We start from the raw sequence: 26,954 nt of genomic DNA on the forward strand, positions 1-26,954 counted from the left end.
AATTCACGTGGCTGTTTTCGCTGTCAGTGTCTTCCCGGATATTCCCAAAATGCGCAAGATGACATATCATGAAAGAACGATTAAAACTTACCCAATTGAAAGACATTCCTGAAGAACCTGAGTTTATTCGCTTCGAACCAGTTCATGGAAAACAAATCAATTTGAATTTGTTTTTTGAGACGTTTCAAAAGCTAAACAGAGTTGTCATTACTTTTATGAAATCATTTCATAGTGAGTCTAAATCATTGTTGACCTGGAGAAGTGGTTAGGAAAGGACATTGGGACATCGTTTTTTTTAGACTGCTCAAACCTCAGCCGTAGGGTCCAAATGACCAGCAGGAAAGGTCAAAGGCAAACAGGAAACAAACAAAAGGTGAAGACGAACCAACCGAGAACAAAGGAAGTGGGCTGGTTTAAGCAGAGACAGACTAACTATGGGAGCTAGAACAGGTGAGCAGGAGGTCAGGTGACTGACGGGCTGTAACGAGGGACAGCTGAAACTAATCAGGGGCAGGGGAGACCATCAAAACTGGCGGGAAAACACACAAAGCCAGGAAGTGAAGTGATCTGAAGCGAGAGGAGAGGGGAGTGACAAAATAAAACAGGAAATCACAAAAACATGAATGAAAGACAAACAGAGGAAAACCATGACCAATCAAAGAAACTCTCAGCATATGAGCATTCACAAGAGCAAGTTCGGCACTGTGACCTGCACACTCGCTCTCTCTGGCATCAGTGTCATCAGTATGCAAATGTTATGTATAGTCATAGAATAGAATCACACATTACTCCAGTTTTAGGGTCTCTACATTGGATCACTTTAAGTCTTGACTTACAAGGCGTTACATGGTCACATTGCTCTACACCTTCCTGTGTACTCTGCCCACTGGTAGAAGTCTCAGATCAGTGACACCTTTTAGTTTGCGCTTTGCCCCCTAAATTCAGTTTGTTTTATACAGTATATTGTCTTCTTTGTCTCCTTCAAGTCCCTCTTTCCCCTTTTTTCCCCTTTCCTAATCACCATCTCCCACTGACTGCTACCATGCAATTTGACTTTTACCCTTCAAATGCATTGTTAATCGACTGGGTCTCTTTGGAACCATGGACAGCGCTGTGTGTCGTGCGTGTAGGTGCGGCGCTGTCCGTAGGACTGAAATGGAGCGGAGGAGATTGATAGACAAACCACTGATTTACAGAGCCGGGACCGTGTATGAACACCAGATTTCTTTTTTCAGCGCACACATGGAACAGACAGCTATGAGGAAATATTGGAATTTGACAAAAAGTTAAATGGTTTAGAATCGCTGACTGCACCTTTCAGTTCGGCCTTACAGAGCCAGTGGCACGGCTAATTAACTGGTAGGAAACGTCCATGAAGTCCCGTCTTGCTCTAAAGTGATTCAAGTGTATATTGAATTGCCATGAAGTGCTTTTGTGAATTTGAATCTATTAACGGCTGTAAATCTAACCCTGCCTTTCCTCTGTTCACCAGAAATATTGTTGGTAATGAAAACAGCAGGAAGAATTACTTTGTCACAATTGGGCCAATGCTGTATTTATACCAACAGCACAACTCTGCAGACGCTGTTGCACTCTGAGCCAGCTCTGATCTTCATGCGTTTGTGGTGCATTAGATACTTGGCAGAAGCGAGGCGTTTAATACCAACTAGAAAAACTAACTTTCCCTCTAAAGCAGAGACGAAATGAAACGAGTCTCAGAGTTTACGCAGGTCTTTTAAGTCTGATAAGGCTTGTGATCAGTGATTAAATTGGCTTTAATAGCAGGGAGGTCCGAGCTTGTGCGCGCGTGTTCTCCGGTTTGATATAAATTGGTCAAATTGGAGCTTGTAGCCGTTTCTTTGGAGCTCTCTCCCCTCGCTCCAATGCATGGCAGGTGCTCATGAAGTACAAGTATTTGAAAGAAAATAATTTTCTTTTATCCCGAGTATCAATCCTCTTCTCCTCATCGCTCAACAAGCAGCCGCCTTCCATTCTCTCCACCTCGGGATGATCTTGAAACTGTGTTAAAGGTAAAGGACGGAACAGTAAAAGTATCAGAAACGGTGACGGGCCGGAGGGGAATGAATATGCATCGGTACACCACACAGTCGGGGTCACAGCTGGAGCTCATCCTCAGAGCAGCCCCCCTCCCAAACACACCGGCCACATTCACTCTGCAGTGAAATATTTGTCCTCATTCTCCTCATGGGACGGTTAAATCCTTTACACATGCTAATGAGCCAGCGTGACAACCCATTCTACTTTCAGGGCAAACATGAAGTGCTGACTCGGATCATTTCTGCACCAGAGGAGCTCGGGGCTGATTATCATAATATAATGTTGTAATACGGCACACAATAAAAGCCATTAGTAAGTTAAAAAGGCATGCCAGAGAATGTCAGGCCAAAGTTAAAAGCAAGAACTTACGAACAAGCCGTTTACCACCTTTGGTCTGTAATAATTGTTGCTATGGTTACAGCATGCTATAGAGCTACGCTCAATATGCCATGTCAGCAGAACATCCGCTTCCACTTTGTATGCCGTTGTAGTTGTTCCTCCGTGCCCCACCGCAAACATTTCCTCAGAAAAATCAATTCAGCTCTCCGCCAGGTGTGCACTCAGACCTGCCACGGTGTAGCCAGAGGGGAAACAAAGGGATTACCTGCTCTCTGAACCAGCACATACAATTAGATACGTTACATTTACTGCAAAAAAAAAAGAAAGAAGGGTCTAACAGAATATAAAAGCTGGCTAACCTCATCACATATTCAGACACACGGGGAGAAGTTGCTGCAGCCCGCTGTGGAGAGTGAATGAGGGCGGCTCACTGCCTCTCTCGAATCTTTGCTCAAACTGACAGCTTTAGTTCACTTAATTGGTCGGTTCATGCTGTCAGTCATCGTTTGTCGGAGCTGAAGACTGATATCTCCACTGTTGTGGCTGGTGCCCGCCCCTTTCTGGTCCACTGGCAATGAATCAAGCCTCAGTTTTGCTGCAGTTTGGTGCCAGTTGTGTAAAAGAGGTGTTATTCACGGCACATCACAGGAGGCTGACTAAGATGACTGTTTGCCTTCTGAACCAGATAGCTCATCTCACTCCAACGCTACGATAACATGTGAGGCACGTTTTGTTATTGACTCTCACTTCTATCGAGCTCATATTGTTTGCATTTGGGAGTGGCAGTGCTGTAGGTTTGCAAGTTGTGGAGGAAGTCGACGTACTGACAAACTGTCTCCGCTAGGACAGGCAGAGGAACGCTGGAGAAACGATGGTGCCCACTGGGACTCTCTAATTGTTGCCTTGGCTGCATCCTGAACCACCACTGGCTGTTGTTAAAGACAAGGGCCAAAGACAACTTGATAGATTCAGAAATTGTGTTTTTATGCTGTTGGTGTTTCTCCTTTTAGTTGTCTGTAAGACTGCGGTCAGTGGTTCCCAAACTGCACTAAGGACTCCCAATAAGGAATCACAAGCCAAATCGTGACATAATTGGATAGGAAAGGAGAAAAAAAAAAGTATTTCCGTAGAAGTATACAAACTTCACTGTTTTTGTCTTTTGATTTGAAGAACTGAACCACGCATCTAAAAATGTGTCAAATAAAACAAAAACAAAAAACGTTTTGGTTGAATTGGTCACAACCAGTGGATATTGCAACAAGTGACGAGGTCACAAGTTGGGAACCAATGGATTTAACGTATCCTCATACAACAGTTGGTATAATATCTAAAAAAATATTTGTTCTCATTTTCTGGGCATTTTCTACCAAAATCGAGCAACACATGTACATTTCTGCTTGTTACATGCACAGTCTTTTCAAAATAAACTCCCATTTTCACAAGAAGGCACTAAACCTCCTTAATTAGGATCAGGAAAAGAGGGTGGTTTGGGTTTGACATTACATGAGTGTAAAGAATATACACCACAGACAAAGCCGTACTTGCCATCTTTGTGAAATGTGGTAATTGACACTAGCTCAAGTGCTAAGTGGAATTCTAACGATCAAAAGAAGACATCCATCTATCTAGCTACCTAGCTACCTACCTTCCTGTTTATTAATTCATTATGTCAAAAAGAAAAACCCTCCATAAGGCTGGGTCCACAAAGTCATTAATTTTCAATGGAGCAGCTCCACAGAGTGTCTCTTGATGACGTCACAAGTGTTTCTGGCCCCTTTCACCCTGAAAAGTTAAAATTGCTTCATTTACGAATGCAGTGCCCCTGGTCTCTGAGCCATTAACACGGCACTGTGCTGCATTAGTGCTGCAACATCTTCCAAACTCTCCGCCTCCGCTCCGTGCTTCTCTCAGTTCACCAAACAAATCTGCCGCACCGAGGCCGCGTCCATCCTCTCCGTTCCAAAGAACACGATGCCGCGAGGACACCAGCCAACAGACTGAGGTGAAACGACTGCATGTTGCTAATGGGTGTACTGTGTCTCTTGCAGGTGACACAGTATATGTCTGTGGCATTTGGATCGATAAGCGAGTGTAAACTGCTGGAGGTGGGAGGAAAATCCTCTACTGCAGCGCTGCTTTCAACAAGAAATGTTCATGTGTACAATTATTTCCTAACCATCCCATGTGCATACTCCCATTTATACACTTAATCACAACACCAAGCTCTCTCACTGTTTATCCTACTAAATATCACTGGCTGAAATCCCACTTTGGAATGGGATTTACCGAGTAAAACCTGCGTAATAAGGCTCTGCCTTGGTTTTAAGTTGCTGGTGCATAGCCAATTACGTTGACTGGCTGCCAAACCTATATTTCCCACTGACAAACAAACATCGAGAGTGTGATTAAGGTGGGTTGAAGCCCAGACAGGCCGGCACCGCTGCTAACAAAGTTGGACAGATCAGTGGGAGTCTCAAATGAACACCAGCCGATACTGGTGGATTTTTGGCAAAGTGACAGTCTCAATCAGATACTCTGGCAGATAACCAACTAACAAGCTGACTCATGCAAAAGAGTGGTTCTAAAAATCAGTCTGGGCCTTAATGAGGGTGCTCATGAAGTTGGCTGATTAAATATGCAATTCCGGTATAGCTTGTGAACAAATGGTTTAGTTAAAACAATGTATACGTATTTGAGCTATTCGATCACTGCTAGTTTTAATAATAAATGAAAGACACTATAGACTGTTTAAATGTCACAGATGGAGACATTTCAATATCTTTTTCCTTTTAAATATTATTTTCATATCTACTAAACATTTTAAGGTTACAACTGCTCATTGTCTGAGTTTAGCTTCAGACCAGCAGCTAAAACATGAGGTAACAATAAACCAGTGCTACAGTACTACTTTAAAGTAATAATATAATGGTAATTTCCAACATGATTGCACAGAAAGACGTGAAATGACCACAACCTCATAATAGCGTGTTATGTCGTAGTGGTATGAAATGTGTTTAAAATGTGCACCGCCCACCACTGAAACAATTTAGGTTTAGGCAACAAACTTAATTTGTTTGGTTTAGAAAGGAAATATGTTTTTTTATCTAACCTACCTAATTTAAAGTAAGTCAACACTGATTTTTGGTTTCACACGGAACACAGACACCTGTCTCCTGGGTGAAAGTCCCGTGTTTGACCCCTTTATTCGTGCCACCACCACGTTATACACCATTAAGACGTTAACTTCATTTCATGTATTTTAGTGAGATCAGGCTGATAACTTCAGATGTCTATCATCCAACATTCATCTTGTACTGATTCCTACCGATAGCCCATTAAACAGAGGATAGACTGAAAGCAATGTTAGCTTGATGGCGTTGCTAACGCTAGCTTAGCTTTTTTCGAATGTCAAAGTGCTGGCCTGGATGTTTTTGTGATTTGTTCCAGCTGTTTTGTTGTTGCTTCATATTCTTATTTGAATTGTCAGTGGGATAGTAAATCAATTTAGTCCATAAATGTGTTTCTTCTATTTTTTTTTTATCCCGGTGAGGTTAGCTTACATTACTGGACGAAACACAGTGTTACTGAAGCACTAGCTGCTTTAGGTCAAACAGCTCACTCAACATGTCAAGAAGAGATATTTTGTGACAGAAGGGGATACTTTACAGTTCTACAACGTGTTACTTGTTGGATACATAAGACTGCATTAAAAGAGTAATTAATTCCTCTGTCTTTTTCTTTATATCATGCTTTAATTTGTTGAAGACATGCTAGCATGTTGCTTCTGCTAACTATGGTGTAAACGGTGAATTTACAGTTTGCTTGGAAGATTTAGACCTCTGCCTAAAATAGAAAATGGATGCCAAATAGTATTCCACAAATGAAACCTGGAGGTAAAAGTTTTAGTTTAGGTGGTTTCGAACTACCACTTAATCTCCAGTGCCGCTCTGCATCATTTCACCACACAGAGCGGCACGTAACACAGCTTAATAAAGTCGGATAGGAGCACATCAGTCTTTCAGCGTTTTTGGAAATATGCCGAGCTATGTCGATGAATATGTATAAGGCTTAGTTTGAACCGCCGCAGCACATGCGTAAAAGTGAATTCCTCCAGAGAGCGTCTCTGATGGGTACAACCTCACTCTCACACAAGACGATCTAACGGAGGCAATCCTCTGAGTGGGAGTGACTGATGCACTTATCTGAGAAACAGAAAGAGAGAAAAGCCGGGAAGAATTTTAAGAGAGGACAAAAAAAAAATGGAGGAAAAGTTTGAGGAGGCTCTGGGGAAGGTTGGGACGATGGAGCGAGAAAGAATAGGTTGGTGGGGAGAGAAGAGAGGGGAAGTGAAGAGGGAGATGGTGGGGAGGAGAGGAAAAACCTTGAGAAGGCGAGAGACGTGGAGTAAATGACAGCGGGGGAGAGTGCAGCGGGGAAAAAAGCAGCCACTCAAATCGTGTGTTCTGTCTGGAAGTTAGTTAAACTGTTCTGAGTTACAGCTGTGAGAGGGAGGAGGAAAAAGTGCAGACGGATGAGAGATAAAGTAGAGAAAGAAGTGAAGGAGACAGAGAAGGCAACGAGAGAGAGATGGAGATGGACTGAAAGATGCAGAAAATGAGACGGAGACAAAGTCGTTCTGCCGTGGTAAATATCTGTCAGTCTCTCCTACAAAAATAACAAAAGCAGCGATGTGTGGTCATGATTGTTCTTGGTGATTTCCCAACTGGTCTGTTTCTCGCACATACACACACACACACACACACACACACACACACACACACACACACATTGTAAATGGAGACAACACACACACAGTTTCAGTCCCCGCAGAGTAACACCGGGGTGATTAAAAAGCCCTTTTGAACAAACGGCGTTGGTTGCGGAATGTCTGTTCAGCTTTCAAAAATATGTGCGCGTGAGTGTGTGCTGCATGCGTGCGTCGGTGCAAAGTGGTCGGGGATCCTCCGGGCGTTTATAAGCCGAACACGTTCCTCCAGTACACACACCTCAGTGACTGTTGCACCGCGGGAGGTGGAGGATCTAATCATTTTGGCAGGAGGCTTTTAACATCAGCGGCAGTGTTTTATTCAGGAGACTTGCCTGATGATAAAACAAACGCACCTGGCCACAGTTTTCTTCAACAATCACATAAAAGCATCAGCTGTTTGTTGGCAGAAGTGCATCTCATCATGGAGATGATGTTAGAAGCTTGAAAACAGTTTGGATTGAAATACATAAATCTTTCAGAGGTGTATTGCAAGGCCGTAGCAATACAGTCAGCATTGTGGAAGGGGGGGGGTTGTCCCGTCTTCTTCTCTTTTCATAACACTTCACAAAAACAACCCAATCGTGATATAACCTCTCAGGAAAGGGAAGCCAATTTTCGGAAGTACCTTAAACCTGCATTCTTTCTAATGGCCATCAGGGGGCGACTCCTCTGGTTGCAAAAAGAAGTCTGATTATATAGAAAATGACGCTAAGTCTTAGTTGATTTATTACCTCAATAAACATTGTAAACACGAGTTTATGGTCTCAATTGCTAGTTTTAAGTCTTTTTCAATACGGCAATGTTGATTTAGTAAATGATGATCCCATTTAGAGTAACATAGACCATGTAGCTAGATATGCTTTAGGGCCTGGCTACCTTATGATGGACCGGTGGCTACCAGAGCCGTCCAAATGCAAAGAACCAAAATGGCGATGGCCAAAATCCAAGATGGCGATGGACAATTAGACAAACCTGAGGCAAACTCGAGACTTCGTCTACTTCTTATATACAGTCTTTGGATACAGCCTACGTAACACTCACTTTAAATTCTAGTTTCCCCCGTTTTAATGCATTAGAAAGTAATTTCTAATGCATAATGGGTCATTTATGTTGTTGGGGTTGACATTTTGAACACATTAATGTATAATTATACTGCCTTGGTGCATTGAAGTCCACACCGTAGCACTTTAGCCTGTTTGGACTTCACAACCCTCATTTGCTTGTCCTCTTGTCTTTGGTCACTTTAGACCCAGCTGCCAGGTAATTAAAAACTAATTAGAGAGAACTTTCTCTCCAACCTATTACAGCCGTTTGTCTCGTCTGACTGTCAGCTCTGTGGGTGTGTGAGTGCAAACCTGCTGAGCTATAAACTTGATTCCTCGTGGTAATGTAAAAAAAAAATAAAACCTAGGTGCTTATGAAAACATTTGTTAAAAATGAAAACAAAAGAAATACTGACATTTGGCAAGTTAATGTTTGTATTTCTTCTTGCAACACCCTGAGATAATTACCTTGTTTATAATCCGCTGCTGCGGCCATTTCTGACTCGACTCAAAACTCTTGCAAATATAGCCGTGTTCCAAAAATAATTATCACAGTTTCTGCCAAAATTATGCACAGTCACAGTGTGTGCTTTATTCGTAAGTGCCCAAGTAGCATTATGAGATTTTGTGTGCAAGAATACACATTACATAACAGCCTATCAGAGAGCACTGAAATGGCACAAATGATGCTCCAGACTAGGCTGCTCACAGAGGAAACCTCATCTGTCACTACACAGATTTGGTTTATGTGACAGCTTTTCACAATAAAAGAAAGTATGATGCTCGTGTTTGTTACTGAATCATTTCCCTTGATAGCTTTGAAGCATGAATCTAACAGCGGCATACGTTCAGATCTGGATTGCACCCCACAACACCGGACTGAGATATCATAAGTGGTTAGGCCCTGATTATATTCCCAAGTAGATATTGGTGTTCTTTCATTTACTTTGCGATACAGAGCGACAGGGAGCTACAAATGTATGAATAGATCTGGAGTTAGATCCCGTTAACTACGACTATTTGGCTTTGACTCACTAATAAATAGGGAACTATTCATCATTTGAAAGTTCCCATCATTCACTGTGATAGAGAGCAGCATAAAGTCTTCTTCAACTCTCCACAATACCATGTGAAGACTGTGTACCAGGGCGTCTGACATGGAGGATGTTAACACATGCTACTCCATCCACATTTCTCATCAGCAGCAAATGTGCCGCCAGCATACTGCACAAACACATCAGTAAAGTTCGAGCACAGGTGACCAAAAACACGACTAATGGCGCTCTGTGTCTGCATGATGTGTTTAAATAAAACACTGCTTGCTAGTATGTTAGTCGTATCAACTGTATCAGAGGATAATTAGCCTGGTTTTGGAGACACACCAAAAACTTGATTTTAAGGATTTTAAGGGGTTGGTGTTAATTATGGAGCCTGAGAACACCTGTATTTCATACGCTGATGACAGGGCGATGGGAGGTCGCTTACCTATGGATGCAACCCGGCGCTTGGTGAGCGCTCTTCAGCATCTGATTTTGAGTCCATCTGTCATTATTAGACTGTCAGAGCAACTGGCATAGTATAAAGAGTAAGAAAATCCGCCCACGGTTGGCGGAAGGAGGTCAAACAAACACAGGACTTTCACCCAGGAGACCGCCGTTAGCGTCCAATGTAAAACCAAGTCAACGTTGACTGTTTTTACAGTCAACGTTTACTTTTTTATGTAACTTACAAACTTTACGAATGCCAGTACCGTAACAAACAAACATCGCTATTTTACGTGACAAACTGTAACGTAACAATCTTTTCCTACGCCTAACCAAGTAGTTTTGTTGCATAAATAAACTAAGTAAAACCTATGTTGGAGGTTTTATTTTGAACAGTGTATACTTGCAACGGGGTAGAAACTGCGTTTCCTGCAAACATGGAAGTTTATTTTGAAAAGACATGATGCATGTAATGAGCGGAAACTGACATGCCGTCCCTGACACGTCAGAACTAAAGCTAGAGGGGCATTATAGTTTGCAGTGTAGGGCCACTGAGCGTCGCTATTTGATGATTTGGAAATGGCAATGTGTTGATGGATCTGCTGCTGATGTGTTAGCAGCTTCATTTAAGAACATTTCAGAAGGAAGAGTCTTCCATTGATTAAACATTTACCAAATATATCCAACTGTGACCTTACTAATCCTCCTGAGAGTCTTTACAGCCACCATAAACATTGTTTCCCTTGAGGCGCAGAGTATTGATTTACAATAACTTAACATGTTTGAAGAAACAGATGCAGGTTCCTAATAGACTTAAGAGAATGTAGATCACAGTGCTCATTTGGGTCCACTGATGACGAGGAGTCACATTAACCTTCACACATTAATTTGACTATTTAACGTAATTTATGCCTGACCACGCGAGACAGAACAGTTCACAGCGCTACATGTGAAATTGTAACAATTTCAGACGTTTTTCTAAATTGAGAAATTTCCCTGATGTCCCCCTATGTGCCCTTGGGCAAGGCACTTAACCCTCCAACCTACCCCCAGGGCCACAGAATTGTCTGCATCAACGCAAGCAGCAGATGGGCGAATGGAACGAGCACCGCTCTGCTATGGAAATTAATCTGACCTACGAGAATGTGAATCTGATAACACCCGCACACACACTTGCGTACACTCACACACAACTGACGTTCACAGACCTGCAGCCGAGGCCGATGGCCATCAGTCGGTGCATTATTCAGCCTAAAAGCTTGTTAAGGAGAGCTCACAATGGAGCTGTAATGAAAGATTGATGTGTAAAAAACTGTTTAGTTAGCCCGTGTTATGTAAAGCAATAAAGCAGCCGTTGAGAGACGGGAATGTAAAAGCAGAGAGGGAGATAAGAAGAGAGGAGTTGAGAGGTAATTTCTGCACAGACACAAGGACAAACGCACTAAACAAAGGACATGACAATGAAAAAACACAAGCAGAAAGAGGGAGAATCCTGGCAAACCAGGGAAAGAGATGGAGGAGCAACAGCAGAGCAACGAGACAGAGAGTGAGTGATCTCAGATGAATTAATGAAGTTCTCCTGAGGCACGGTCGAACATCTCCAGATGAGACACAAGTTACAACCTCTCCAGACCAAACACAAGTCAGCAGAAAACAGCGCAGAGACAGACAGCAGCGCGCTGCACGTGGCAGCACAGAGCGGAGACACAAGATGTACTCTCTGCAGCAAGACGCTGCTGTAGGATGAAAACCGTCTTACCTTTATTGACAGCTTTTCGGGAAATAACAAGGTGGTGAAAAAGGTGGGCAAACGTTAAGCAGAGCTTTAGTGTCTTTTTAATTGTTTAAAACATTTCACATGATTCACTCCATTAACAGCAAATCACACACACATGTTTATAAAACCTATTTCTTACCATTGGTTAAAAATCTTTGAATGGTTCCAGTCAATCAGGGTGAAAATGTGTCAATGTTGTGTTTACAGCTTGTTCCGCTGTCCCAAAGTGGCCAAAAGGCAATATTTGGAACTCATGAGGTGGTTTATATCAATCTTAGGGGCAAAGTCACAACCGGATTTTGCAAATAAGACAAAAATAAACTGTAACTCTCAAATCACCCACGAAATGCACCCCTACCCTAGCATTAAACGTCTTGGTGGTCCTGTGCTATGCGCACATATTTAAAATTAGATAACATGCAGACATCATATCAAGACCATCATCTCATATCGATGCAAATGAGCCTCATTACACAAAACGTCCAATCCACAACGATCAGCGCTGATAGCCACACACACAGTTACAGTGAAGTCATTAGTGTCTGATGCAGAGACAGGACGCAATGACAGTTGTGTCATGAAAAATGGATGAAAAAAAACGTATTGAAAATACACGATTAACGATACAAGATTTGTATCATCGATAAAGTTACAGCTCTCTTTTTTGTTGCTGGGCGATCTCTGCAGGTATTTAACTAACTCAAAAAAGGGTCTCAAATCTCTCAAAAAAAGAGAATGTAATAAATGTTGTGTGCATGTGTGTGCTCTGTGGCGCTGAGGCGTCTACGGGATAGAAAGGAGAGAGGTCTAAATGAGCCTGTGTCCGACATTAGCGCTTGCTTTTAAGTGGACTTTGTCACGGCAGACGTTTTGACTTGTGATAGCAGGAGAAGAACAGGTGTTACTGACACCATTAACGATGGCAGCAGTGTCCCAATAAGATACCTCGAGGAGCCAAACAACGCAGCACTTAGGACCTAGGAGCTTGTGAGCCTCCCATCGTTAGCGTTATTAATTGCACCTGTGCTCGTCCTGCAGCGACCCCCGCAAACCGCTTATCTTTTCCGGAATTATCATGACTAATTCTGTCATAATCACTGTTTGTCATTGATCCCGCTAATGTAGTCGTTCTCTTTCATCCGTTTTCTCCCATTTCCCGCCCTCCACTTCTGTGTGAAGTCAAGAGGAAACGAACCGTGTGGTCCCATCGATCCTGCGGCTCACACGTGCATGCGTATACGCGGGGAAAAAACGCCCTCTTGCTCTTGCTCTCTCTCTCTCTCTCTCTCTCTCTCTCTCTCTCTCTCTCTCTCTCTCTCTCTCTCTCTCTCTCTCTCTCTCTCTCTCTCTCTCTCTCTCTCTCTCTCTCTCACACACACACACACACACACACACACACACACACACACACACACACACACACACACACACACACACACACACACACACACACACACACACACACACACCCCTGTGAAGAAGACAAAGTGGGAGGTATATTGTGGCGGACGGAGCCACTGACCCCCTTGTTGAGTTAATGAGCTTTTATTGACTTCCGCACCTGAAGCTGCTGCTGTAACTTATCACTGTTATCACCTCACTCCCCAGACGCACAACACACAGGGGAGCACGCACACACAGACAAGCAAACACACACACACACACACACACACACACACACGCTTTCTATTTGCGTGTCTGTAAAGATCCACGGAGACACACAGGAACACACAAGCCGTCAGCTCTCGGTGTGTAAACCTTCAGAGTCTCCAGGGATTCTAAAATGCGGAGGAACTCACAAACAGGGCTTTAAGCACATTTTGTAGTTTGCTCTTCAACAGGTGAGGTGTGCGAAGATGACATCCCTTCGACATTGTGTCAGATCAGTCCGGGCGAGCCGTGACAGTGAGACAGTGAGCCGGCACGCACACAATACCGTGACCCTGAAACTGAAGCAGCGAAATGAAATCCAGCCATCACTGGTTTTACCATTAACTTGTGCTTTTCACACTGCGACATGTCACAATGTTACATCCAAACATCCGTTTCCTTTTCCACGTTGGTAAAAAATGGAAGGAAGAGAGTATAACTTCCTTTGAATTCTTTACCCACCTCTGAATACTGTTGACATAAAATGTGTTACTTGAAGGATTTGATTCTGATATTTCCAACAGCAACTAATGTCGCGATTAGTGGTGTAACGGACCGTTGTCGAGCGGCGATCCGTATGGATCCCCCTCACGGTCCGCAACGTATGTGAACTGCAGATTAATTACACAGTTTAACTCTCATAGTGTGAAATACAGTTTTATTGCTGATTGTTATCGAATGATATTCAGTAAAAATATGCGTTCAGAGGATCGGCATCAATGCTTTCTATTCGCCGATCCGAGTTGGTTACGTTGGCAGCACTGGAGCTAACAGCTAACATACGGCGGTTCCATTCAGTTACATTGTGACGGTTTCTAACGCCAGCTTTAACGGCTTATAAAATATAACTGTCATTGCAATGTTGTTTTTGTCATTACAGTACAATCTTTTTTTGAATTGGGTGTTTTTATGTAAGAGACCACTATAGATGCGGGTAACAAAGTAAAAGGATAAAATTCTCTGTTGGTTCACACTGATCCGAACCGTGATTTTTGTGAGCCGTTGCAACCCCAGTCAGGATATACCATCCTGCCAGCATCGGGATTCTTCTAATTTTTTAAATTATTATTATTGAACATCTTTAATTGATTTAGTGGCATATAGTGGTGAAGTTGCTGATTGCAACCAACCAACTACCCAGATTACAATACCCTTCAACTAACCCTTCCCAGAGCCAGTGTTTGGTTTGTCCGTTCTTAGTTTCAAGGCAAGGCAAGTTTATTTGTATAGCACATTTCAACAACAAGGCAATTCAAAGTGCTTCACATAAAACCATTAAAAGCATCAAAACATAAGGCAAAAGAAAAGGAGATTTAAAAACATTCATTGAAACACTAAAAAGCAGTGTAAGAAATAAAATACATAGTAAAATGCCAAAATGCAGGAAATTGATTAATATCCTTGAATCTGGTTCAATTAAAGGCAGCAGCAAACAGAAATGTATTCAATCTTGATTTAAAGGAGCTGAGGGTCACAGCAGACCTGCAGCTTTCTGGGACTTTGTTCCAGAAAGGGATTATACATGAGAGAAATTAATTATTCTTTTCCATTTCTGCTAGTAGATCCCCCTAAATGCGACACACTGGCTCCTAAAAACACCTCTCAAACAAAGTCACTATTTAAAACACTGTTCACAACTTGAACACATTTAGAATAACATGTGTAAACTAAGAAATATTTAAATTCTTTAATCTTAGATTATTACATCCACCACCATTTTTCCACACAGGAAACAAAAAATGGGAAGAACTTATCAATGAATTGTAATCCAAATACGACATCATCTTTTTTAAGAGGCGGCACCAACACAAACACAATGGTGGAAGGCAAACAAGTGTCGGTTTTACTGATGCAGTCCATCACAAACCATGTCTCGAAGGACAGCAGCTCAGAATGATCCGTTTGAACAGCGTGTGTATTATCGGGGATGTGTGATTGGGATGATCATATCTTTCTCATTACAGTGAGCTGAGTAGTAACAGTTCTTGATTTGCTGTCATTGAAATGAAGGGAAATTTTAAAATCACTAAAAAAGATGAAAGACGTTCCCTTTGTAGGTGACTCCGTGGGTCTGAATCTGCACCTCTATTCCTGGTAGGGCCACATAGACTCACACAAACAGGAAGCTACCATCCTCTGGAAAAAAACAAAAACACACCTTTAATGTACGCAATATGGAAATCTAACCTTCCACTTCCTGTCCCTGGGGCTGAATGTGTTGTGCATCCATAAAGAACTGAATGTAAACGTGTGTATAAAATCATAACCCAAGAATCAAAGTAGGTCATTTAAAATACTGTTACTCAACTCACAGTAAATAATTAGTTCTGTTTGTGTGTGTGTGTGTGCGTGTGTGGGTGTGTGTGTGTGTGTGTGAGAGAGATAACCTGGGGACGTGTTGATAAGTGTGCTCATTTTCATCCACATTTACATTTCAGAGCACCACTTGATTGGGAGTGAACCTGTGCCTGTGCCACTTCATCAACACATTAGCATGTGCATGTATTTACAGCTCTGTATGTTTCCTGTATGAACGTCACGAGTGATTCTTTAGTAGAGTGCTGCAGGGAGAAGATGAAGAAACTCAGACAATATTTATATAAAAAAAATGTAAAAAAGGGACCAGACTTTTCTTACCAGCATGTACTTCTAAAGCATTTTTGAATACGAAACGCAAATGAAGAGAACTGAGCGGCAAAGCCTCACAAAGTTCATCAAAGTGTGGGTTATGGAAAGGTGAGGAGTTGTTCAGTTCATCTAAAACAACCATACGTGTGTCTAACTGTCAGTGTAGGTTGGCCTCGGTTGTTTACGACAAACACGCCTTCCTCAACCTCCTCGTCTTTGATGGCTTTGGTTTGATTTCTGCTTGCTTCTCTCTTTCACTCGACTGCGTCTGGTTCATCTCCTTTGTCTGGTTTCTGAAGGAGTCTGCTGTCGATCGGCTTCTTTCTTCGTCTCCGAGCCCTCAAAGCCGCGCGGCCGCAAACTGCCGCTCCGTCCACTTCACCTCACCCTGCATCCCACGGGCCTTCATGCATGCAACCAAATGCACACACACACGTAAACAGTGACCATTGCACGTCTGCATATGTGCTCATCCGGTGAGGCATGCGCATCTTTTTTTAATGCCCGTGTCACTTCACATCCTCACAGGTTGAGCACATTTGTTCAAACAACTTCCTCTCTCGTCTGCAGCAGGATGCTGATAAACAAAAAACACAAGAACAACACTTCGAATTAACTGAGCTGCTCAGGAAGCTGTAAAAGCAGAGTCACTGAATGCAAATCAGTAATATGGATGCATCTTCACGGAACCGTTCCAACGTTTGGGGAAATAGGATTTTTTTTAGTTTTCTTTCCGAGAACGAGATCAGAAGATTGATATCAATCTCCTTCCTTTATAAAGTGTGGAACCAGAGGGCGATTAGCTTAGCTTAGCATAAAGACAGAAAGCTCGGGGAAACAGTCAGTCTGCTTCCTTGGAACGCTCACTAATCAACACATCGTATCTCATTAGTGTTTAATGCATGAGATTGGTGCTAATCTTCTTATCTTGCTCTCACAAAGAAAGGGAAACTATTCCTTTAAGATACGTCTGATAATCTGTTGTTTTGTTGTGTGCGTTTCTTATGAATTTGGGAACTGCATTTCCCACGCTACATGACAAAACACAGGTATTTATCAGGAATCACCCGGCTGCAGTTCCCCTCAGCTCTGCAAAATGTTTTAGCGTCCATTAGCTCATTGTTTCGGGTTTATGGCCCGCAACAGTCTGCTTAAGTGCAATTTAAACTTTTTAAATGCAACATTTCTTGTGGTTCAGCCCATGAGCAGTAAAGCTGCACTTCATTTGACTTCATAACTGACCAAGCATGTTAGGTGAAGTCTTTAAATCATAGAATTTCATTTCATTGAATTCTGTTGTGTTAGTCATGTGTCTAATGCAATGTTGATGTCTATGTGTTGATGTTTTGACGCTGCAGTTACTACTGACACAGTTAGATTGTATTAAGGCTTAGAATTAGGCATAATTAAGGGAACGGCCACTTCAAGTGACAGGTGGGAGCCGTCTCAGGTCGCCAGCTGCCTCCACTACTGTGTCACCCGGGCCCGCCTCAGCTCCACCACCCTTCGTCCATTTTTAGAGTAAGGCTGTGTCGTCATTTCATACAGTCTATTTATTTTGCTCATGAATGGTTGGCCCACATTTCTCCCGCCCCCTTGCCAAACTGCCGCACTAGATAATTGCCGAGCTCGCCTATATGGACGTCCGGCGCCGTGTTGTCAGTAATCACTGCTGGTATATGAAATATTGCAGCTGTACTCAAACGCCATGCATACTGTGCATACAGTAGTCCCTGGTCTGCTCCTGCTCACCTGCAGGGCCTTTTTTTTTCTTTTACATCAGCAGCTCACTGCAGTGTTGCTGGATCACGCTCTGCCCATCAGGGACAATACGAGAACATTATCAATCTAAAGATGCTACATAATCTGGCCATTTATTACTCTAACAGGCTTGATCACATCTTCGGCCCATTTAGAGGGAGGCCTGATTACATTTGGACCTATGTTGCTACACGGCCCTCCTGACTCTGTTTACACTGCTAATGTACTCAAAGAAGTCTTCCCCTGAGCCTGTGTGGTCCTCCCCTGTACACCACTGCAGGTTGTCTGTGCTCTCTCTCTCTCCTCTCTCATTTCTGTTCCTCAGTTCTTCTCTGGTGGGTTTTATTCAAAGTTTACAGAGTAGCACAGCTTTTGCAGTATCTTTTGGTTTCAGATCTTCTTTAATTGAATTGTCCGGAGGCTCCGGTCAGTGATCCATGACGGTCCGCCTTTTTTCTGACAGGCCTGATAAATACAGGTCCCGATCTCTGCCTGCGTCTCCATTCCCACCTCCGTCCTCTCTCTCTTCACACTTGTCCTCTGCCTCTCTCACTCACCTCCACAGCACTTCTCTTACTTCTCAGGTATTGTGTTCCCGCAGACTGCATCGCAATTTCTCACTTTTCTCTGGTTCACTCGCTTCTTTCAGACTCAAAGCCAACGCTCTCTGCAGTCCTTCCCTATAGAATCGTGTATTAGTGTGTGTGTGTGTGTGTGTGTGTGTGTGTGTGTGTGTGTGTGTGTGTGTGTGTGTGTGTGTGTGTGTGTGTGTGTGTGTGTGTGTGTGTGTGTGTAGGCAGACTAAAAGACAAGAGCTCCACTGACCTTGGACACCCAGCCCTCTCCTCCTTGCCAATAGCGTTCGTATATATGCTCTCTGAACACACTGCGGGGTGAAAAGTAAGTGTGTGTGTGTGTGTGTGTGTGTGTGTGAGAGAGTAAAAGGAGTTTAGGGAGAATTAATGTACACATACAGCATATCAAACACATGCACTCAGATTAAAATGTTTTTAGGTGCTACATGCAAACACATATAAGCACACACAAGACCACCCCGTGAGAACAGGAGATGAATTGAATTAGACTGATTACAACAGAGGAAAGTGTCTCCTTCCTACAGTATATGTGTGTGTGTGTGTTTGTGTGTGTGTGTGTGTGTGTGTGTGCCATAGGGTCTTTAAACTGTATGTGTGTGTGTGTATGAATATTCATGCTCAGTGTAGTTTGTGGATAGGGAGAAGAGAGTCATGCTCTGCTGGTACTTCATTATTTGGTGTTTGTTAGAGGAACCTTGACACACACAGCTTGTTTAAGTGGTCTTAATCCAATACTTTCTTCATTCTACACACACACACACACACACACACACACACACACACACACACACACACACACACACACACACACACACACACACACACACACACAGTCACCCTTTGCTTACACACACACACACACACACACTTACACCCCCTCGAGGAGATCAAGGAGGAGATGCAGATACAATCAAATGGAGGACACTAATATGTGTGTGTGTTACATGTGTGCATAATATGCTGTTGTGTATGTCTCTGTTTTTTTGAAGGTGTAAGATTCAAGTGTGCCCTCGGAGGGTTTTACGGGTTCGTGAAAGATTTAAGTGTGTGTGTGCACGTGTTCATGTATCCTTCTGTCTGTTCATTAGGGGTGTGTGTGTGTGTGTGTGTGTGCACTACTTTCCCAACCGTGTGTCTGCATGTTGGTTTACAACTGGAAAGCAGAGCTGAACAATTACAGCATGAATACAGGGAGACTGAGGAAGAGATGAAGGAAGCGATGGTTATAGAAGGTGTCTGACCAGGAGGAAGGATAGGAGAGGCTCAGAGACGGAGGAGAGGAAACAGGACCGGGGAGATTAGGAAAAAGAGGTGGAAATTTCAAATGATTTTGCTGGAATCCAGCACAGGAATGGCGGACTCTGCCACTACCAATAAAACTGACTATATAGAGAAATAATGTAAATACATTGATTGGCTATTGCTGACGGAGTGTCAACCATCAAATTGGATTTGATTTCATGACAGTGTTAAGTGTAACAACTTTAAAGCAGCTACAGTCAATATTTTTGATAGCAGTGAATCAAGTGACAATGTGAAGACAACGTGACACTGAACGGGCTGATGAACCTACAGTGAACCATCACCTGATTCTGCAGCTTCTCTAGAGCTTCAGTGACTTTCAGCTCTTTCTTTAGCTGACTGGCCCGCAAATCAACTGTTTTGGTTCACTCTCACGACCTTCATAGGGTTGTTTTTTAGCTTTGTTCGCCTGTTATGAGCGAGATACAATCAAAACTATAGATTTTTTAGAAGAATTTAACAGATAGCACTTTCTTTGTAAACAACAGTAAACCAAACCAAAGTTCCTACAACCTGTGAATTTAAGCAGGTCCCAGTGTGGCACTAGCAGCTGGAAACAAGTAAAGCTGGTAGCTGGTGTCTCCAGTAAAGCTGGTAGCTGGCCAACGGAGATCAAAAAGGTCAAGCTGGTTACAAGCTAGCAACTCAAGCTAAATTAACAGCAGGGAGCCGTTTTCAGCGAAAAAAGGCTAAAAAGTCACTGCATGTTGTGACGTGAGTAAAATATGTTAGAAAAGATCTACAAAAATATTTCATTAAAAAACAAAACTCACTGTACACTACCCGTCCAGTACAAAACGTCAGACAGACACAGTTAGCAATTATAGCTAATGAACACGGTCAATAATTTAGCAGCTAAAGAGATATTTCATATCAGGAGTTGGTGGAGACCAAAAACCGAGCTAAAAGAGAGAGAAAAATGGAATAATATTCATCCCCAAAAATTATAATGTTGCTCTATCTTATCAAATTAAAAGGTGATATTGTTCACAACTTGTTTCTGCTGCCCCCAAGTGGCCAAAACAAAATCACTTACTGCAGCTTTAACCAGAATGTATTAACAGTATTAATAGAATCTTTTACTTAACTTAAGCATTGTGTAATGCACATATAATGTAGACAGAAGTTATTTTTAAAACCTGCCTTCAGTCTTTCAGTCCTCCGTGAGCAGAGCTCCAATACAAAAACTGTGACACAGCGACACAGACGATTCAGCAGACTCATGTTCAGCTTTAGGATTGATCAGGCCGAACCGACTGAAATGGGAGACGACGTGTGCAGCTGCTACCTGCTTCTGCTTGTAAAATCAGGACATGACATGCAGCTTACATCTTCACGGTAAGATGAATCGCGATGATGCCAGTCTGCCAATCATAGTTACTTTCATCAACATTTTCTACAGGTCTTGTTTTTGTTACCAATTTACAGGTCAAATGTCAGCATAGGTTCTTCAGTTCATCCATCACACAGGCAGACTTCAATGGAAGTGAATGAGAAGATTATTAAGAAGATTATCTTCTTTTTTTTTTGCAATGTCTTTGGTGCAAAGTAATAATTGCTGCAATGTTTCCCTCACATGTGATCACATGTTAGACAGTGTGGCCCATGAGATATGTAAATATCCTCCATGTGATCTCTTAAGATCCTTCTATTTAAAAAAGAAAAACTGAAAAAATCCTGGAAATTAAGAGGCTTTACTTTGATTTGAGACGTGACAAAGGACTCCCGCTATCAGATTTATCATTATTTGTGAATCCCTGATGAAAAGGACGAAGGAAGGATGGAAGAAGAAGGGGAAAAAAAGAGAGTAGGAGAAGATGATGAAAGAAGCAGAGATGTGCAAGTTTAGAATAAAAAATGAAGAAGAGGAGCGATGGAGGGATAGCATAGAGATATTAATGACTGCAAACACACAAGAAGTAAGAGAAAAGAGGAAATGCAGTTCGCTGGAAGTGAGGAAGGAAAGACAAGTGGGATGAAGGAAGTAGGGGAAAGAAGGGAAAGAACAGTACGTGGGGGGGGGGGGGCATTGTGCTGGACATAGCGGTGTGTTCAGACTGATCTCTGGGAGTCGGTTGCGGAGGAAAGAGAGGAGGAGGGGAAGCACAGGCAGTTTTCCATGAGGCTTTTAAACCTATTTTAATGAGGAATCTTTCACTTTGTGTGTATGTGCTGCATTTAACAAAAAAAGAAGGAGAAAAAAAAAACTTAAAAAACGCTGCAGTCGACCCACTGACGGGGGACTTGGAGAGAGAGAGAGAGCGAGAGAGAGAGAGAGAGAGGAAGTGATTCCTGGGGAGAACAATTAAAAGCTAAATATATTCTGCCTCTCGCCTATGGACTGCTTTTAATGTGATTATTGGGGTGCTGATGACGCAGAGAGGCGACGTGAACCCAGGGGAAACCCTCTGGCCCTGATACTTGGAGTTTTCTGAGCCGAGACGGAGGAGACAAAACAGTGAAGTGATACTCAACTGGAGCGAAGAGGAGGACAGACAGCGATGACGCTCCCTGTGTTCAAACAATAAATGAGGCATATTCGTTACTACCACTTTGAGATTAAGTTAAAGGTGCTAAATGCAAAATTGAGAGCGTATCTATTGCCTCAACATGGCTACGGCTAGAAGCTAGCGGTCCTAACAGTGCAAACAAAGGCAACAGTGCGGACAGAGCTAACAGTGTTAATCTGAGCGGGAACCCGAGCGTGGGCGCTACGCTTCCACGACGACGTACGAGCGTAGTGCAGAGCGGCGGCCATGAGCTAGCCAGTGGGGCTAGTGCTAACACACACACACTGACATGCACTAAAGGGCACACATGGCCGGTCCGACTATGTGAACGCAACACAGATGAGCTCAGATTACAATACACAACGAGGGACAGCAAGCCTACTCTGCTCAGGTTGACGTTTCTCCACTATATCTTTACATAGCAAATAGTTGTTTCATGCTATATTTACGCCCTGAACGTTGTATAGCCAACATTTAAAGGAAATAGTTCGACACTTTCTTTCAGAGAATTTGATGAATTGATACCGCTCTCGTGTCAGTACGGTAAAAATGAAGCTGGAGCCAATAACCAGTTTGCTTAGCTTAGCATAAAGACTGGAAATGAGGAAACAGCTAGCCTGGCTCAGTCCAAATGTTATATATTTTTCAGCAAACTGTCACACAACGGTTTTGTGTTGAGTGCTAAATAGCAAATGTTTAGCATCTAAAATGCTAAATGAAGATGGCAACCACAGTAAACATTGGCATGTTAGCATTGTCACCGTGAACATGTTGGCATGTTGCCAGCAATTATCTACTGTAGGCTACAACTTTACAGAGTCGCTAGCATGGCGGTCGTGTTATTTAATGTGCACATTGTAATTTTGTCTCCTGGTTGGACTTGATGGTTTCTTTACACTTAATGGCTGGTTCATTGCTGGTGTGTTGTTTAGAAGACTACGTATGAATGTTGTCTATCCTTACCAACAGGGTAGGATCATTATACTCTTAGCGGTGGTGCAAGCGTCCCACAATAGTCCTTCTTCACTGCAGACATTTTGGACTCGTCATAGTAGGAAAAGCACAGGTGTTACTCATAACGTTAACAACGGCTCTGTTTGTACTCAAGTGGCCCAGTGAGCCAGCATGCACAACACCAGAACCCTAAAACCGACAAAGCTGAATGGAATTAAGTCATCATTGGCTTAATTATTCACACCTGAGCCTCTTTTGTGGAGGAAAAAAAAAGCCTTTTAGATTGTGATGTTTCCTTCTTTTTCTTTATTCCTAGAGACACCTAAGAACAGCCCTCTTGAAGCTGCTGAGCAGATTAACTGTTCTCACACTTCTGCTTGAGAAACTTCTTTTTTGTTTTTGCAACATTTGCAGAAATGTTATAAATATGGTGAAATTCCTCCCACAGGACTGAGTACAGACATTCAAGATACACTAGAAATACTTTCTACACTGTGTGACACACAGGCGCTCTGTGTGGCTAAGATCCCTATTGATCAAAGGCAGCTATAAATACTAGTCCTAATTATAGGCTGGTTTTAATCTGAGCCCATTTATGCTTTAGTAGTTTAGCGACTGAACGACACAATGAGTGAATGAGACCACAGAGGAGTGTTTCCCGGTCAGGTTCAGATGCTGAGCTGAACGGAGTCCCCAGAGACTCTGCTGAGCGAGAGGAGGGGGACAGATGCAAATCACTCATTTATCTCCATCAACTTTTTTTTCCTTCTTCTCCTCTCCCCCCACGGTGTCACTCTCCCATGGGAGCTCCACGACCTATCCACCCCCTCATCCCCATTGCTCTGACATCCGCAGCAGCCTGGGAGGATGATCGATGACGCTGTTGATGATGATCAATAATGACAAGACGGGATGATGATTTGTAACATATAATACTTTTTTTAAAGTGCATTCGATGTGGTTTCAGATCACCAATTCAGTATTTTTCTGCATTTAAAGGGCCGCCCCACCAATCTTACACAACAGGTTCAGCTGACTCGTCACGAGGAGCACTGCGTAGCCTGAAAAAGAGTCGCGGGACGTCTTCTGTGGCTTTTGAGGGAGCGAAGATTGAAGAACAACCCTGATGATGTCATAGTGATGTAACCGGGGTTACCTCAGCTTGAGTCTTCGTTACATGCCGTTGGCATGGAGTTTGAGAGATGCGGGCATGGAGCACAAGGCCGCACAGGTGCTATCGAGTTGCATTATGGGAAATGTAGGATCCCGTGTCCATTTTATAGGGACTTAAAGTCAAGGCATCTCGACCTCTGACTGCTGCAATGTACTTTTTTTTTTTTTTCATCAGTCTCTTGTGAAGCCCCGCAACTTTAAGGAAGAGCAGTACCAAAGAGCTGGAGTGAGCCCTTTAAATGTAACACGCTTCACTTTAATAAACACTCGATTTCATGGAGTTCAACTGCAAGGTGGGAGGAGGTGGGGAAACCTCCACCATCAGCGACTTCAAAAGGCTCCCATCATCTACCGATTTCACATGAATGAATCCACCACTGCAATACAATACAAGTTACCTCACTGCGCAAAGGTGTTAAAGGCTCCGGGGAAATAATATCATATTACACTCTCACACAGGAGCACTCGCACGCAACAACCTTTAGGCTATTATTCATGATCTCCCCCTGAGCTGAACGGATCTCCCCTGCAGCAGCAGCAGCAGCAGCACCTGGAGACTAACGTGGGAAGATTACGGGACCCTCTATAACTTGCATATTGATACAGGGCAGAGTTAAGTCTAGAAGAGCGGGGGGGGGGTTATATTACAAGACTCTATCTAAACAGCTGCTAAAAACCTGCATCCATGTCATCCATTTGCGCACAGCGACTCGCAGCCAGAACTCATCCGAACCTTCACGGCACTGCAGTGGAAGTTGTTGTGCGTGGTTCAGAAATACAAAGTTGTAACAGAAAACAATACGACTGAAATACTACTTACTCATTAGCAGAGCAACAGGCAAGAAGAGGAGGCACGCAGAGTTCATCAGAGATGCCATGCTGACCCGTCAAGTCGTCCCTCCGCCCTTCACAAGTTTCAGGGTGCAAACGGGAGAAGAAGAAAAAAAGAACGGGAAGTTGTTCTTCCAAAAGACACGACTGCGCCCACGCTGTCCCGCTCCTCGAGAAGAGAGCTTTCCCCGTCCTGGTGCAGCTCTGTACTCCGGTGTGAGCGCATCCACGGCGCGCTCATCCGCTCCAGTGAAGGAGGGGAGGGGAGGGGAGGGGAGGGGAGGGCGCGTCCGCGCCGGAGAGGAGGAGGAGGAGGATTGAGGAAGGTCTACAGCAGCACAGGCCAGAACCGCCTGGACGGGTGCTTCAGATCCTTAATTTAGGTGAAAGTTAACAGTGCCCCGTTATAAATTAGGCGCTGCATTCAAAATCCTACTAAAGTAAAAAGTACAGTTCGGAAGTATCACCAAATATAGCCTACTAGCTATCGAAGTCTCATTCTGCAGTATAAATACACTTATATATGATATCATTAGATGGTCGTAGCTGGTGACCAGAGTACTTTGTATACCGTTATGAAGTGTAACCCAGTGGTTCCCAAACTAGGGGTTTGGTGCCCTCAGAAGGGCCACAAGATACATGTGAAGGGTCGTGGGATTATTAATGGGAGATAAAATAGGAAAAACAAAGATCTGCTTTTTTTTGTATTTAAAATAAATAAATAAATAAAAAAAAAAATATATATATAAATATATATATATATATAGATATAGATATTGATAGTTTTTGAGCTTGGAGCAGTTTTGAGAGCGTGTGAGTCACCGCAACCACAAGCGGTCAACAAGCATGCGGTCATAACTGGCCACCCAAAATATTGCGCAGTTTGCTGCAGCAGAATGTGAGATGAGCGGTGGACAGACTCAGAGGTGCACGGTCACTCACCCACTCGCTCAGCGAGAGATCGGATACGTTTAAAAAGGGCGAAATGTCTCTTTGGTAGAACTAATAACGCCTCATAGACAGGGGCCCCCTGCTTTAAAATCTTTATCTGAAAATGTGTTGAATAAATGTGGCGTATTAACTACATAGTAACCCTCTGCAATGCAGTCCAGCAGAGGTATTGAGGAGCATTAAATGCAAATACTAAAGTAAAGTACAAGTACCTCAAAATTGTGCTGAAGAGCAGTTCTTATGTTAATGTATTCAGTTACTTTCCACCACTGGGGGCCACTGAAGTGCCCATGAACAAGGCTCTTGAGTCCCGGTCTTCAGGGAATGACGCCGTTCCATCTTCTGCAGGTTCAAACAGTACAGTCACTTTAAGAAGCAGCCCCCCCCCCCCCCCCCCCAACGAATAAAGACAATAAAGTAAACAAGTCTTTTTTTTTTTTTATTCCAAAATGTTTAGGGTAAAATAAACTGTAAAAGATACAACATAAGCATCCAAGCAGAATGGAAAGAGAACAAAAAGAACATACACACTAGCCTCAGTTATTTGTCACACACAGCTCCCACTTTAGGAGTCAACCCGTCCCTCTACGGCGAGGACCACACACCGGGTCTGGAGCTGAACGGTGAGGGCGGTAGTAGTCAGAATAGCATCTCTCTCTCTCTCCCTCTCTGTTGCATGATCATTCAAAAGTCAGCCGTCTCACTGGTTTAAATGTTTTTACGATGCAAAAAGTAAAAAAAAGGAGCCGCTATAGGAGAACGCTTTAACATCGCACGTTGTCTAAAGGCCCGAACGGGATCAAACATGAAGAATACAATAAGGCACTTTGCTAGACAAATCCAAACTTAAAACAGGAATCTAAACACGGAGGTCAAATGAACAGAACTTTTATTTTTTTACAATCGGCAGAACCGTGCGGCCACCCTGCAGCTTAAACAATGCCGTGTTGTACACAAAACCGATCACACGCTGTACGCTGTAAAAGAAGAAACGGACCGGTGCAGGCGCTTTTCAATGTTGTGTAAAACAGATGCTGTAAGAGAAGGAATGATTTCTGAATCCAAAAAAAAAAAAAAAAATAAAACGACAAGAAGGGGCGCATATCTGCAGTCCAACTGAGCGCGCTGC

The 26,954-nt window shown here is 43.1% G+C and overlaps 1 protein-coding gene across 1 annotated transcript in view; it reads right to left on the reverse strand.

The window, feature by feature from the left end:
* Nucleotides 1–24,921, reverse strand: part of nrn1la (neuritin 1-like a) — a gene marked incomplete at both ends in the record, with an annotated part of 58,907 nt that extends 33,986 nt beyond the window's left edge. The window contains one exon of the mRNA XM_079163759.1: nucleotides 24,864–24,921. Coding sequence (XP_079019885.1) covers nucleotides 24,864–24,921 — 58 coding nt within the window. The remainder of the gene's footprint in view (nucleotides 1–24,863) is intronic.
* Between the last annotated feature and the right edge of the window lie 2,033 nt (nucleotides 24,922–26,954).

The sequence above is a fragment of the Pholis gunnellus genome, assembly GCF_910591455.1.
Source record: "Pholis gunnellus genome assembly, chromosome: 7".
In the NCBI taxonomy this organism is placed as follows: Eukaryota; Metazoa; Chordata; class Actinopteri; order Perciformes; family Pholidae; genus Pholis; species Pholis gunnellus.